The sequence below is a fragment of the Nerophis ophidion genome, linkage group LG23 (assembly GCF_033978795.1).
Source record: "Nerophis ophidion isolate RoL-2023_Sa linkage group LG23, RoL_Noph_v1.0, whole genome shotgun sequence".
Taxonomy (NCBI): domain Eukaryota; kingdom Metazoa; phylum Chordata; class Actinopteri; order Syngnathiformes; family Syngnathidae; genus Nerophis; species Nerophis ophidion.
Window position 1 is genome coordinate 40,967,590 of NC_084633.1, and position 14,179 is coordinate 40,981,768.

General features: G+C 40.9%; 2 protein-coding genes across 2 annotated transcripts in view; one reads left to right on the forward strand and one right to left on the reverse strand.

The window, feature by feature from the left end:
• The window catches only part of LOC133541292 (ankyrin repeat and fibronectin type-III domain-containing protein 1-like), an 85,242-nt gene extending 84,969 nt beyond the window's left edge, over positions 1-273 (reverse strand). Inside the window, exon 1 of the mRNA XM_061884613.1 lies at positions 190-273. The gene's annotated coding sequence lies outside the window, so the exon portion shown is untranslated. The remainder of the gene's footprint in view (positions 1-189) is intronic.
• Positions 1-14,179, forward strand: part of LOC133541303 (meiosis inhibitor protein 1-like) — a 133,858-nt gene that overhangs the window by 183 nt on the left and 119,496 nt on the right. Inside the window, exons 2-4 of the mRNA XM_061884637.1 lie at positions 150-297; positions 4,440-4,563; positions 4,775-4,825. Coding sequence (XP_061740621.1) covers positions 154-297; positions 4,440-4,563; positions 4,775-4,825 — 319 coding nt within the window. The 5' untranslated portion in view covers positions 150-153. The remainder of the gene's footprint in view (positions 1-149; positions 298-4,439; positions 4,564-4,774; positions 4,826-14,179) is intronic.

The window sequence follows — 14,179 nt, forward strand, 5'->3', positions numbered from 1 at the left end:
ACACACAACGAACCTAACAAAAAGTACTTATTGGCACCATGCTAGGCTAGTTAGCTCATCATCGCAGCTTGTTGCTTTAAACTGTCACAATTAATTCCCATTATTGTTATTATTAATATTATTATGATGTATGTGTTGTGTCCCTGCAGCAACATGGCGAGCGAGGAGATGATATATGAGAAGACTCACTTTAGACACGAGGCCAGGTGGAGTGGGCGCCTGGGGCCCGCGAAGGGGGGAGGACTGCAGCTGTGTGTGCTCTGTGTGCTCGACATGTTGGAGCGCGATGACTGCTCTGTGAGTCACAGTCACATATCCATCCATTGGCTACCGCTTCTTCCGTTCGTTCTCGCGGGGCGCTGCTGCACTGCAAAAAGTCAGTGGTCAAAAACAGGAAAAAATAATACAAAAATTAGCAGTATTTTATTTGAACTAAGCAAAATTATCTGCCAATTCTGCCAAGAACATTCGGCTGGTCCAGACTTTCCAAAACAAGTAAAATTAGCTAACCCCAATGAACCACAAAATATCTTAAAATAAGTACCGTATTTTTTATTTCTTTATTTATTTCGTCAATCTTCACATAAAACAAAGAACAACAACAAAAAAAGAAAAACTAAACAAAAAAAAAATACTCATTTGAGCAATGATTGAGCCGAAAGGGTGTAGGTTGAAGCAACGCTTATATAAACTTACCCCATCACAACAAGAACAAGATTCAAAATATATAAAATCTAAAACATGCTTCACTTATATTACTTTTTTTTAAACAATATATAAGCAACATATATGTAGCAACCGTCTCATATACACAGTTTAACATTTAAATCAAACATATACATTTGTACACTTATATATATACACAATTTATTTAAATTCCATATAAAGTGGTTATATATACATTTTAATATAACCTATATGTATAATTAGGAAATCATAAATTGTATTTATATACATATTATATATTATTGTCATTCTAAAACAATGTTTGCTCTTCTTTCTTATATTTACTAATGATAAATGATTTAAAAAGTTTTTTAAACTGGTTTATGTTGGTGCTGTGTTTAATTTCATCCTTTAAACAGTTCCATATTTTAACCCCTGCTATTGTTATACTCATTCGTTTCTGCGTTGTTCTACAATATTGGATCTTAAAAAGTAGTTCTCCTCTTAAATTATAATTCCCTTCTCTCTGTAAAAATCTTCTCTGTAACCCTGTTGGAAGTGAATCTTTACTTGCTTTATAAATCATTTGGGCAGTCTTGAGTTGGATGAGATCTGGTAGTTTTAAATCAAATGTTTTTATAAATAATCCATTAGTGTGTTCTCGGGGTCCTGTGTTATGTATCAGTCTGATGGCCCTTTTTTGCATTATGAATAGTGGTTGGAAATTGCCGCCGGGTATATATTATGCGCCTGCCTGGAATTACTAACTTGTTTCGCAAAATAATTAGCGCATGCTTAGCATTACCGCCGGCTCAGGATTAACACCGGGTCAAACTCCATCCATCCATCCATCCATTTTCTACCGCTTATTCCCTTTTGGGGTCGCGGGGGCGCTGGCGCCTATCTCAGCTACAATCGGGCGGAAGGCGGGGTACACCCTGGACAAGTCGCCACCTCATCGCAGGGCCAACACAGAATGACAGACAACATTCACACTCACATTCACACACTAGGGACCATTTAGTGTTGCCAATCAACCTATCCCCAGGTGCATGTTTTTGGAAGTGGGAGGAAGCCGGAGTACCCGGAGGGAACCCACGCATTCACGGGGAGAACATGCAAACTCCACACAGAAAGATCCCGAGCCTGGATTTGAACCCAGGACTGAAGAAACTTCGTATTGTGAGGCAGACGCACTAACAACCCCTCTGCCACCGTGAAGCCCGGGTCAAACTTGTTTCGCCAAATACTTAGCATATGCCTAGAATTTCCGCCGAGTCAAACTCGTCACGTCACGAGTGACACTTCACCTGTCATAATTTTCAAAATGGAGGAGGCTGATTTCAATCCTTTGAAATCGCATAAAGGGAAGAAGATTAAGAGCTATTCAGTAGGATTTAAGGTTCAAGCTATTGAATATGCTAAAAAGAACAGTAAGCAGCTATGTTGTATTAATATACCGTAGCTGCGTGTGTCAAATATGAGTCATTAAATGACTACCGCCTCCTAGTGGTAGAGGGCGCTAGTGATCTTTCTTGCAACTACTCGGCTGCAGAAGAAGTGACAACAAGCAGCAAGAGTGAGCAGCGATCGTTTATTTTTTCCTCTCGCTTGCACTTTTAACATGGAGGATTACATATCTAAAATAAAACAGTTTTCTAAACTGGACTTTCAATCGAAGCAGGAGGTAATAAAGGAAGATCTCCATCGAGACAGAGAGACTTTTAAAACTGAAGAAAGATAAGGAAGACTCCTATAAATAAGTTATCGATGCTTTTGATCAGAAGGAGCTACGCATGGACTTCATTTATAAGTAAAGGTAAGACCATAATAACGTTTTTTTATTAAATGTGCTTTTCATGATGGTATCCTTACATCACACTCAAATTTATAAGCGCAGGCCTAAATTTACCGCATGCCTTTGGTAAGTGAGAAGAGGTTTTAAAATAATTAGCGCATGCTTGACTTTACCGCATCTACTTATCAATCAATCATCAGCAATCAACCAATGTTTATTTATATAGCCCCAAATCACAAATGTCTCAAAGGACTGCACAAACCATTACGACTACGACATCCTCTGAAGAACCCACAAAAGGGCAAGGAAAACTCTCACCCAGTGGGCAGGGAGAATTCACATCCAGTGGGACGCCAGTGACAATGCTGACTATGAGAAACCTTGGAGAGGACCTCAGAAGTGGCCTACCCCTCCCCTCTAGGGGACCGAAAGCAATGGATGTCGAGCGGGTCTAACATAATACTGTGAAAGTTCAATCCGTAGTGGCTCCAACACAGCCGCGAGAGTTCAGTTCAAAGCGGATCCAAGACAGCAGCGAGAGTCCCGTCCACAGGAAACCATCTCAAGCGGAGGCGGATCAGCAGCGTAGAGACGTCCCCAACCGATACACAGGCGAGCGGTCCATCCTGGGTCCCGACGAGCGGTCCATCCTGGGTCTCGACTCTGGACAGCCAGTACTTCATCCATGGTCATCGGACCGGACCCCCTCCACAAGGGAGGGGGGGACATAGGAGAAAAAAGAAAAGAAGCGGCAGATCAACTGGTCTAAAAAGGAGGTCTATTTAAAGGCTAGAGTATACAGATTAGTTTTAGGGTGAGACTTAAATGTTTCTACTGAGGTAGCATCTCAAACTGTTACCGGAAGGGCATTCCAGAGTACTGGAGCCCGAACGGAAAACGCTCTATAGCCCGCAGACTTTTTTTGGGCTCTAGGAATCACTAATAAGCCGGAGTCTTTTGAACGCAGATTTCTTGCCGGGACATATGGTACAATACAATCGGCAAGATAGGATGGAGCTAGACCGTGTAGTATTTTATACGTAAGTAGTAAAACCTTAAAGTCACATCTTAAGTGCACAGGAAGCCAGTGCAGGTGAGCCAGTATAGGTATATATGTATGTATATATGTATATAAAGGTATATACAGTATAGGTATATATGTATATATATATGTATATAAAGGTATATACAGTATAGGTATATATGTATGTATATATGTATATAAAGGTATATACAGTATAGGTATATATGTATGTATATATGTATATAAAGGTATATACAGTACAGGCGTAATATAATCAAACTTTCTTGTTCTTGTCAAAAGTCTAGCAGCCCCATTTTGTACCAACTGTAATCTTTTAATGCTAGACATGGGGGGACCCGAAAATAATACGTTACAGTAATCGAGACGAGACGTAACAAACGCATGGATAATGATCTCGGCGTCTTTAGTGGACAAAATGGAGCGAATTTTAGCGATATTACGGAGATGAAAGAAGGCCGTTTTAGTAACACTTTTAATGTGTGACTCAAACGAGAGAGTTGGGTCGAAGATAATACCCAGATCCTTTACCAGATTCTTTACCGAGTCACCTTGTTTAATTGTTTGGTTGTCAAATGTCAAAGTTGTATTATTAAATAGAGGTCGGTGTCTCGCAGGACCGATAATCAGCATTTCCGTTTTTTTGGCGTTAAGTTGCAAAAAGTTAGCGGACATCCATTGTTTAAGTTCATTAAGACACGCTTCCAACTGACTACAGTCCGGCGTGTTGGTCAGCTTTCACACTTATCATTACAGCAAAACCAGAATTATTTCGTACATTAGGCGCACCGGGTTATAAGGCGCTTTGTCGAGTTTTAAGGGAAAAAAATAAATATTTTAAGTGCGCCTTATAGTCTGCAAAAAACGGTAATTTCTTGGGTGTAATTTTTCACCAAAATCTTTTTGATAAATTGTCTTACACATTTGTTCCAGTCAGCCAGGAAGTCGTATGCCTTGTCGGCTATCAGCGGGGTGCTGAAGTGTTCTCCTGGAGCCTTGAGAGAGTTGCTCCAACAGGACCACCAAGTCTCCATGCAGTTTATAACCGCTCTGTTGGGTATGGAACTTACAAAATATAGAGATGGAGCCATAAATTGCTGGTCACGAAATAAAACTACAGTGACAATGTGGAACATTTTGTTATGTCAGCATAAAAGGCCAGAATATTGTGGGACAAGGAGGACAAGTCATAATCGATAGTGTGTGTGCTGCATCCTTTTTTTGTAGACCACATAAAATTCATTCTGTCATTATTGTTCTATCCCCAGGGATGCTTCACACAACACTGGACTCAGCTACTTTGGAAAAGGTGGACCAAGGTAAAGAGAGAACCCTCTCACATGTATACTATTTGCGCACATCATCGCTAAAAATTAAAGAATTTTGAGTACTAACAATTAACATAACGTATATAAGTCGCACCCGCCAAATTTTAAGGAAAAAATATTTTCCATATATTAGGCGCACCGGACTACAAGTCGCAGGTATATACATGTACCTTGTGAATTAGGTTATTTACACAGAAATATTCTGTAAATGTTTATTTACATACCTTATTTCCTTGAATTGCCGCCGGGTATATAGTATGCGCCTGCCTAGAATTACTGCCGGGTCAAACTTTTTTTCGCAAAATAATTAGCGCATGCTTAGTATTACCGCTGGCTCAGGATTAACGCCGGGTCAAACTCGTTTTGCACAATATTATTTTTATTAGCGCATGTCTAGAATTTCCGCCGGGTCAAACTCGTCACGTCACGAGTGACACTTCACCTGTCATCATTTTCAAAATGGAGGAGGCTGATTTCAATCATTTGAAATTGCATAAAGAGAAGAAGATTAAGAACTATTCAGTAGGATTTAAGGAACAGACCCACAGGTCCCCCTTCTTAAAGAGGAACCACCACCCCGGTCTGCCAATCCAAAGGTACCGCCCCCGATGTCCACGCGATGCTGCAGAGTCTTGTCAACCAAGACAGCCCCACAGCATCCAGAGCCTTAAGGAACTCCGGGCGGATCTCGTCCACCCCCGGGGCCTTGCTACCGAGGAGCTTTTTAACTACCTCAGCGACCTCAGCCCCAGAAATAGGAGAGACCACCACAGATTCCCCAGGCACTGCTTCCTCATAGGAAGACGTGTTGGTGGGATTGAGGAGGTCTTCGAAGTACTCCTTCCACCTATCCACAACATCTGTAGTTGAGGTCAGCAGATCACCATCCACACCATACACAGTGTTGATAGTGCACTGCTTCCCCTTCCTGAGGCGCCGGACAGTGGTCCAGAATCCCTTCGAAGCCGTTGGGAAGTCGTTTTCCATGGCTTCCCCGAACTCCTCCCATGTCCGAGTTTATGCCTCCGCGACCGCTGAAGCTGTGGCCTGTCGGTACCCGTCCACTGCCTCTGGAGTCTTATGAGCCAAAAGGACCCAATAGGACTCCTTCTTCAGCTTGACGGCATCCCTCACCGCTGGTGTCCACCAAGGGGTTTTAGGATTGCCGCCCCGACAAGCACCAACTACCTTGCGGCCACAGCTCCGATCTGCCGCCTCGACAATAAAGGTGCTGAACATGGTCCACTCGGACTCAATGTCCAGCACCTCCCTCGTGACATGTTCAAAGTTCTTCCGGAGGTGGGAATTGTAACTTTCTCTGATAGGAGACTCTGCCAGACGTTCCCAGCAGACACTCACAATGCATTTGGGCCTCCCAGGTCTGTCCGGCATCCTCCCCCACCAACGCAGCCAACTCCCCACCAGGTGGTGATCGGTAAAAAGCTCCGCCCCTCTCTTCACCCGAGTGTCCAAAACATGAGGCCGCAAATCCGATGACACAACTACAAAGTCGGTCATGGAACTGCGGCCTAGGGTGTCCTGGTGCCAAGTGCACATATGGACACCCTTATGTTTGAACATGGTGTTTGTTATGGACAATCCGTGACGAGCACAAAAGTCCAATAACAAATATTCGGACCGGTCAATTTTATTTATTACATAACTTGGTAATTGTGAGAACTATAGACAATTGTAAAACAAATGTGCGCTGTCAAAGCACTAATGGTTAGATACGCTAGCTCAGGGGTAGGGAACCTATGGCTCTAGAGCCAGATGTGGCTCTTTTGATGACTGCACCTGGCTCTCAGATAAATCTTAGCTGACATTGCTTAACACGGTAAGTAATGAATAATTCTGCTGGTAATCAGTGTCAAAAATAACGTTCAAAATATAAAACATTCTCATGCATTTTAATCCATCCATCCGGTTTCTACCGCACCTGTTCAAGAAGTCGCATTAATGGTCATAAGTATTTTATTTGGTTGGTTTGCTTCAGAATAACAATGTTATTAAAACGTATAAGAGACTTATTTTAATTTAGAAATGTTGGTCTATCTGTGTTGGCCTGCGATGAGGTGGCGACTTGTCCAGGGTGTACCCTGCCTTCCGCCCGATTTTAGCTGAGATAGGCGCCAGCGCCCCCCGCGACCCCGAAAGGGAATAAGCGGTAGAAAATGGATGGATGGATGGATGGGTCTTACTTAAAAATGCATGCATTTAGTTGTATTCAGTGTTAAAAAAATATATTATATGGCTCTCACAGAAATACTTTTTTAAAATATTTGGTTTGTATGGCTCTCTCAGCCAAAAAGGTTCCCGACCCCTGCGCTAGCTAATGGTGGTGCGGTTTGCAATTAGCCCCTTTAATTTGAAAAAAACCCTAATATTTTGACAGCTTATTGTCATAATGTCTGTCATACAGGAAAATGTTTCCCAACTGTCTTACTGGAATACACGTCATATACAGTATGTTAAGAACAAGCACACCAATCGGCGTCTTCTCAATCGTCCATGCCATGGCGTATAAAGTGACCTGTTCACTGACCATTTAACTATCCGTGGTTAATGTAAAGGAGCATTTGTGGTCCAAATAAATGGCGTAGTTAATCTGCAGTCATACATGATTAGATTAGATAGTACTTTATTTATTCCGTCAGGAGAGTTCCTTCAGGAAAATTAGAGTACAGCAAGGATTTTCCGTGATTTATTGTATGCATTACCACATTAACTTTGACACACACCTCGTAGTGATTTTTAACACATCATCGTCATCAAATCTATATTGCGATACATATTGCAGCCCAATGTTTCCCCTTAATGTCACTAAACATGGCGCACAACCACGACAAAATCTTACCCGCCAAAGCTTGAAATAAGGGCTTTTACATTAAACCAAATTAAATCAATAAATAATATTGTACCCTCCAAACAAGTCACAGTCTCTGATGCAATTTTTTTTTTTTATTGCCAATCTTATGCAAACAACTGGCCCAATTCCAACAGGTTTTACCTCCACACAACACTTTCAGGCATGAACGGTGTGTTTAGGATCATGGGAAAAATGAACATCAATTCAAAATCACACAAACATAAAACATGGTTGTTGCAGTATGAATGGATACATATACAGCATATTATTGGTGCACTACTAACAAGTGATGCACCGAAAACTTTGGATGTTGTGATGAAGTACGCCATTGTTTGGAGCGTTGTCAGCATGTCTGTGATGTGGACGTAACTCTAATATCCGCGTGGACAGCCATTTACAAAATGTGCAAATATTAGGACAGTGTGACGTCATGCTCACTGCACCTCTCTTTGTCGGGGACAGGGAGGAACAGAAGTAGAGTCTCTTAATACCAGTACATTTTATAACAGCAGAAGAAGGTCTCTAGTTGTTTTCAATAAAGACAAAATCACAAAAAAGTCTCCAGACACTTAAAAAATTCTCCATAAAGTACATTGCACAGTAAGCAGCAACCATTGAAAATAAAGCAAAATCATTTAATATAACTGCGATGAGGTGGCGACTTGTCCAGTGTGTACCCCGCCTTCCGCCCGATTATAGCTGAGATAGGCACCAGCGCCCCCCGCGACCCCAAAGGGAATAAGCGGTAGGAAATGGATGGATGGATTTAATATAAATATATATATATATTAATACTAATTAACATATTAGTTTTTAAATGTTTCTATACATTTTTTGAGCCTTTTTAAAGAAAATCCTATAGCAAACTATGCAAATTATACGATGACTTCATGGTGACCACACCTCCACCGCCACAGGTATTTTGGTGTTACAGGGGAAACCCTGCAGCCTCCTGCAGTAACATGATATATCACTATTTATTATTTGGTACGTAAATGATCATAAAGTCATTAAAAAGCAGAGCTACCAAGGCTCCTAACTTGCTGACGTATGCGCTAAAGTTCCGGTGGTATTATTTTGTAAAATAAATATTCATCTCCTTGCTAATTAACTGTTAATAGTTTAATCAGTCTAAATGTCCAAATTGTTTCCCGCCATTGGCTCTTTTGGTGTTTGTCCTTAAAGCCCTCCTGTGTCCATGGATTTATTTCCTTGTAAACAATAGCAAAAACGACCAAAACAAAATATCGATCTAACACTGTTGTATTGACTATGCAGTATAACATTACTATATTTGGTATCGTTTCAGTTAATAATAATAATAATAATAGTAAATTTTATTTGTAAAAAGCACTTTACATTGAGCAAACAACCTCAAAGTGCTACAGTGACTTAAAAAAAAGATAATAAAGATAAATACAAATTAAAACTACAACAGCCTAATAGCTAGAACTAGTATGCATATTTTTTTTTTTAAGTTTTTTTTAAAAAGAAGGGTTTTTAAGCCTTTTTTAAAAGCATCCACAGTCTGTGGTGCCCTCAGGTGGTCAGGGGGAGTGTTCCGCAGACTGGGAGCGGCAGAGTTGATTTTTGGATACATCCGCCCACCATTGTTTCTATTCAAGAGCTTGTGTCCTCCTACGGTAGATCTACTAAACAGGCGGCCCGTGGGCTACACCCGGCCCACCAAAGTTTTTTATTCAGCCCGCCGCCAAATAGGCTTGACGAAACAATTCAAACTAGGGTTTCTCATGTATGCAGTACTCCCACCACTCCACAGGGGGCAACAGCGAGGAATGTGTCATAATAAACCAGCATGGGGTGAGTAAAACCTAAAAAAATAATAACAAAATAAATTGCGAAAGTCGTAGTCTTAAAAATGTCTCGAAAACGAAGTATGAATGTTCTACCCTAAGCAAGTGCTGGAGTCATTGTTTCCTGTCGGACTTTTTAACCGGCGGACAGAGTGTTGTTGACATGTGGCAACAATGGCAGAAATACACACGTGTAAGTTTCATCACCAAACTTGGTCAAATCTTTGTCAGATGTTGTGCATATAAATATATAATATAATTACTGACTTAGTGATGTCTTTTGTATTTTTTGTAGTGTTTTTTTTGGCTATCAGCGCTAAATTTGACCAGTAGAGTGCAACACAGCTACACCTTAGGTTTAATTGTGATGAGTCACATACCATTACATTTTGTGCAATGTTTGACGTACTGTAGATGTTATTTCGTTTCTATAGGTGTAAACATTTGTAGTTGTGTGAATGTATTAACACTGAACCTGTTTTATTCATGTAAAATACACAGCAGACATTATACTTTTGTAATGTTTATTTTATGTTTGTATCTTCAGTCTTTACAAACCTACAAAAAAATAAATACAACTGAAGAAGGAAAATAATTCAAAATAAGGAACATCAATCCCCACCAAAACTTCTGGAGCTTCTGTTTCTTCATGCTGTTAACTAGATACCCGCTCGCTGGAATTGACTTGTGAGGGCAGAATAATGAATTTATTGACAGTGCAGTATGAAAAATGATGTGTTTACTTTGTAATTGAGTAAACAAAGTCTTGAAAAGGAATATAACCTGCGGATGCACTTCCTGACGAAACATCCACATTTCGCCCCTGAGCCCTTGGGCTCTTGAAACTTGGGCCCATGATGTAGTTCAGGGATCATCGACGCGGTGCCCACGGGCACAAAGTCGCCCATAAGGACCAGATGAGTCGCCCGCTGGCCTGTTCTAAAAATAGCTCAAATAGTAGCACTTACCAGTGAGCTGCCTCTATTTTTTATTATATTTATTTACTAGCAAGCTGGTCTCCCTTTGCTCGACATTTTTAATTCTAAGAGAGACAAAACTCAAATAGAATTTGAAAATCCAAGAAAATATTTTAAAGACTTGGTCTTCACTTGTTTAAATAAATTCATTTATTTTTTTTACTTTGCTTCTTACAACTTTCAGAAAGACAATTTTAGAGAAAAAATACAACCTTAAAAATTATTTTAGGATTTTTGAACACATATACCTTTTTACCTTTTAAATTTCTTCCTCTTCTTTCCTGACAATTTAAATCAATGTTCAAATAAATGTATTTTTATTGTAAAAAATAATAAATACATCCATCCATCCATTTCCTACTGCTTATTCCCTTTTGGGGTCGCGGGGGGCACTGGCGCCTATCTCAGCTACAATGGGGCGGAAGGCGGGGTACACCCTGGATTTTAATTTAATTCTTCATTTTAGCTTCTGTTTTTTCGACGAAGAATATTTGTGAAATATTTCTTCAATTTATGATTAAAATTAAAAAATATATATTCTGGCAAATCTAGAAAATCTGTAGAATCAAATTTAAATACTATTTCAAAGTGTTTTGAATTTCTCTTAAATTTTTTGTCCTGGAAAATCTAGAAGAAATAATGATTTGTCTTTGTTAGAAATATAGCTTGGTCCAATTTCTTATTTATTCTAACAAAGTGCAGATTGGATTTCAACCTATTTAAAACATGTCATCAAATTTCCAAACATTTTTTTAAAGGGGAACATTATCACAATTTCAAAATGGTTAAAAACAATAAAAATCAGTTCCCAGTGGCTTGTTTTATTTTTAGAAGTTTTTTTCAAAATTTTACACCTAACGGAATATCCCTAAAAAAAGCTGTAAAGTTCTTAATTTTCGCTATTTGCGATGCGACTGTCCATTTCCCTGTGACGTCATACAGGGCTGCCAAAACAAACAACATGGCAGTTACCACAGCAAGATATAGTGACATTAGCTCGGATTCAGACTCGGATTTCAGCGGTTTAAGCGATTCAACAGATTACACATGTATTGAAACAGATGGCCGGAGCATGGAGGCAGATAGTGAAAACGAAATTGAAGAAGAAATTGAAGCTATTGAGCGAATAGCTATTAACGCTATTCGGCCATAAAATTGGTGTACCTAATGAAGTGGCCCATAGCATGGCTGCTTTATTAGCATCGCCGGTAAAATGTGCGGACCAAACGATCAGGACTTTCTCATCTTGTGACACTGGAGCAACTTAAATCCGTCGATTGGTAAGTGTTTGTTTCGCATTAAATGTGGGTATCTAGTTTCAAATGTACATACAGCTAGCGTAAATAGCATGTTACCATCGATTAGCATAGCATGTTAGCATCGATTAGCTGGCAGTCACGCCGTGACCAAATATGTCTGATTAGCTCATAAGTCAATAACATCAACCAAACTCACCTTTGTGATTTCGTTGACTTAATGGTTGCAAATGCATCTGCAGGTTATCCATACATCTCTGTGCCATGTCTGTCTTAGCATCGCCGGTCAAATGTGCAGACACTCTGGTACATTCAATGGGGGTCTGGCGGCAGATTTCTTGCCAGTGGTGCAACTTGAATCCCTCCCTGTTAGTGTTGTTACACCCTCCGACAACACACCCACCAGGCATGATGTCTCCAAGGTTCCAAAAAATTGTCAAAAAAACGGAAAATAACAGAGCTGAGACCCGGTGTTTGTAATGTGTTGAAAATGAAAATGGCGGCTGTATTACCTCAGTGACGTCACAGATGAACAGAAAGGCATTTAATTTGCCAAAATTCACCCATTTAAAGTTCGGAAATCGGTTAAAATAATAGATGGTCTTTTTTCTGCAACATCAAGGTATAAATTGATGCTTGCATAGGTTTGGTGATAATGTTCCCCTTTAATCAGGAAAAATTACTAATGATGTCCATCCATCCATCCATCCATCTTCTTCCGCTTATCCGAGGTGGGGTCGCGGGGGCAACAGCCTAAGCAGGGAAGCCCAGACTTCCCTCTCCCCAGCCACTTCGTCTAGCTCTTCCCGGGGGATCCCGAGGCGTTCCCAGGCCAGCCGGGAGACATAGTCTTTCCAACGTGTCCTGGGTCTTCCCCGTGGCCTCCTACCGGTTGGACGTGCCCTAAACACCTCCCTAGGGAGGCGTTCGGGTGGCATCCTGACCAGATGCCCGAACCACCTCATCTGGCTCCTCTCCATGTGAAGGAGCAGCGGCTTTACTTTGAGTTCCTCCCGGATGGCAGAGCTTCTCACCCTATCTCTAAGGGAGAGACCCAAACTCATTTGGGCCGCTTGTACCCGTGATCTTATCCTTTCGGTCATGACCCAAAGCTCATGACCATAGGTGAGGATGGGAACGTAGATCGACCGGTAAATTGAGAGCTTTGCCTTCCGGCTCAGCTCCTTCTTCACCACAACGGATCGGTACAACGTCCGCATTACTGAAGACGCCGCACCGATCCGCCTGTCGATCTCACCATCCACTCGTGAACAAGACTCCTAGGTACTTGAACTCTTCCACTTGGGGCAGGGTCTCTTCCCCAACCCGGAGATGGCACTCCACCCTTTTCCGGGCGAGAACCATGGACTCGGACTTGGAGGTGCTGATTCTCATTCCGGTCGCTTCACACTCGGCTGCGAACCGATCCAGTGAGAGCTGAAGATCCCGGCCAGATGAAGCCATCAGGACCACATCATCTGCAAAAAGCAGAGACCTAATCCTGCAGCCACCAAACCAGAACCCCTCAACGCCTTGACTGCGCCTAGAAATTCTGTCCATAAAAGTTATGAACAGAATGGGTGACAAAGGACAGCCTTGGCGAAGTCCAACCCTCACTGGAAATGTGTCTGACTTACTGCCGGCAATGTGGACCAAGCTCTGACACTGATCATACAGGGAACGGACCGCCACAATAAGACAGTCCGGTACCCCATACTCTCTGAGCACTCCCCACAGGACTTCGCGGGGGACACGGTCCAATGCCTTCTCCAAGTCCACAAAGCACATGTAGACTGGTTGGGCAAACTCCCATGCACCCTCAAGAACCCTGCCCAGAGTGGACTAATGATGTTCCATAAATTATTTTTTTTTATTTTTCAAAAAGATTCGAATTAGCTAGTTTTTCCTCTTCTTTTTTTCGGTTGAATTTTGAATTTTAAAGAGTCAAAATTGAAGATAAACTATGTTTCAAAAGTTAATTTTCATTTTTTTCGTGTTTTCTCCTCTTTTAAACCGTTCAATTGTTTTTTTTCATCATTTATTCTCTACAAAAAACCTTCCGTAGAAGGAAAAAAAATGTCTGACGGAATGACAGACAGAAATATCCATTTTTATTTTTTTTTATATTTATGTGTTTCTATGTATATTTATTGTGAGAAATCATTAAGATGATCAGTTTTTCCACAAAGATAAATATAATTAATTATTAATAATATAGAGTTAAAGGTTAATTAAGGAAATTGGCTATTTTTGGCAATTTATTTAAGTGTGTATCAAACTGGTAGCCCTTCGCATTAATCAGTACCCAAGAATAGCTCTTGGTTTCAAAAAGGTTGGTGACCCCTGCCGTAGTTGAATAGCTCTGTCTTACAGTGTGTAGTTTAACAATTTTAGCTGTTCCTCCTCCTCGGGGATAATAACACTTGGAA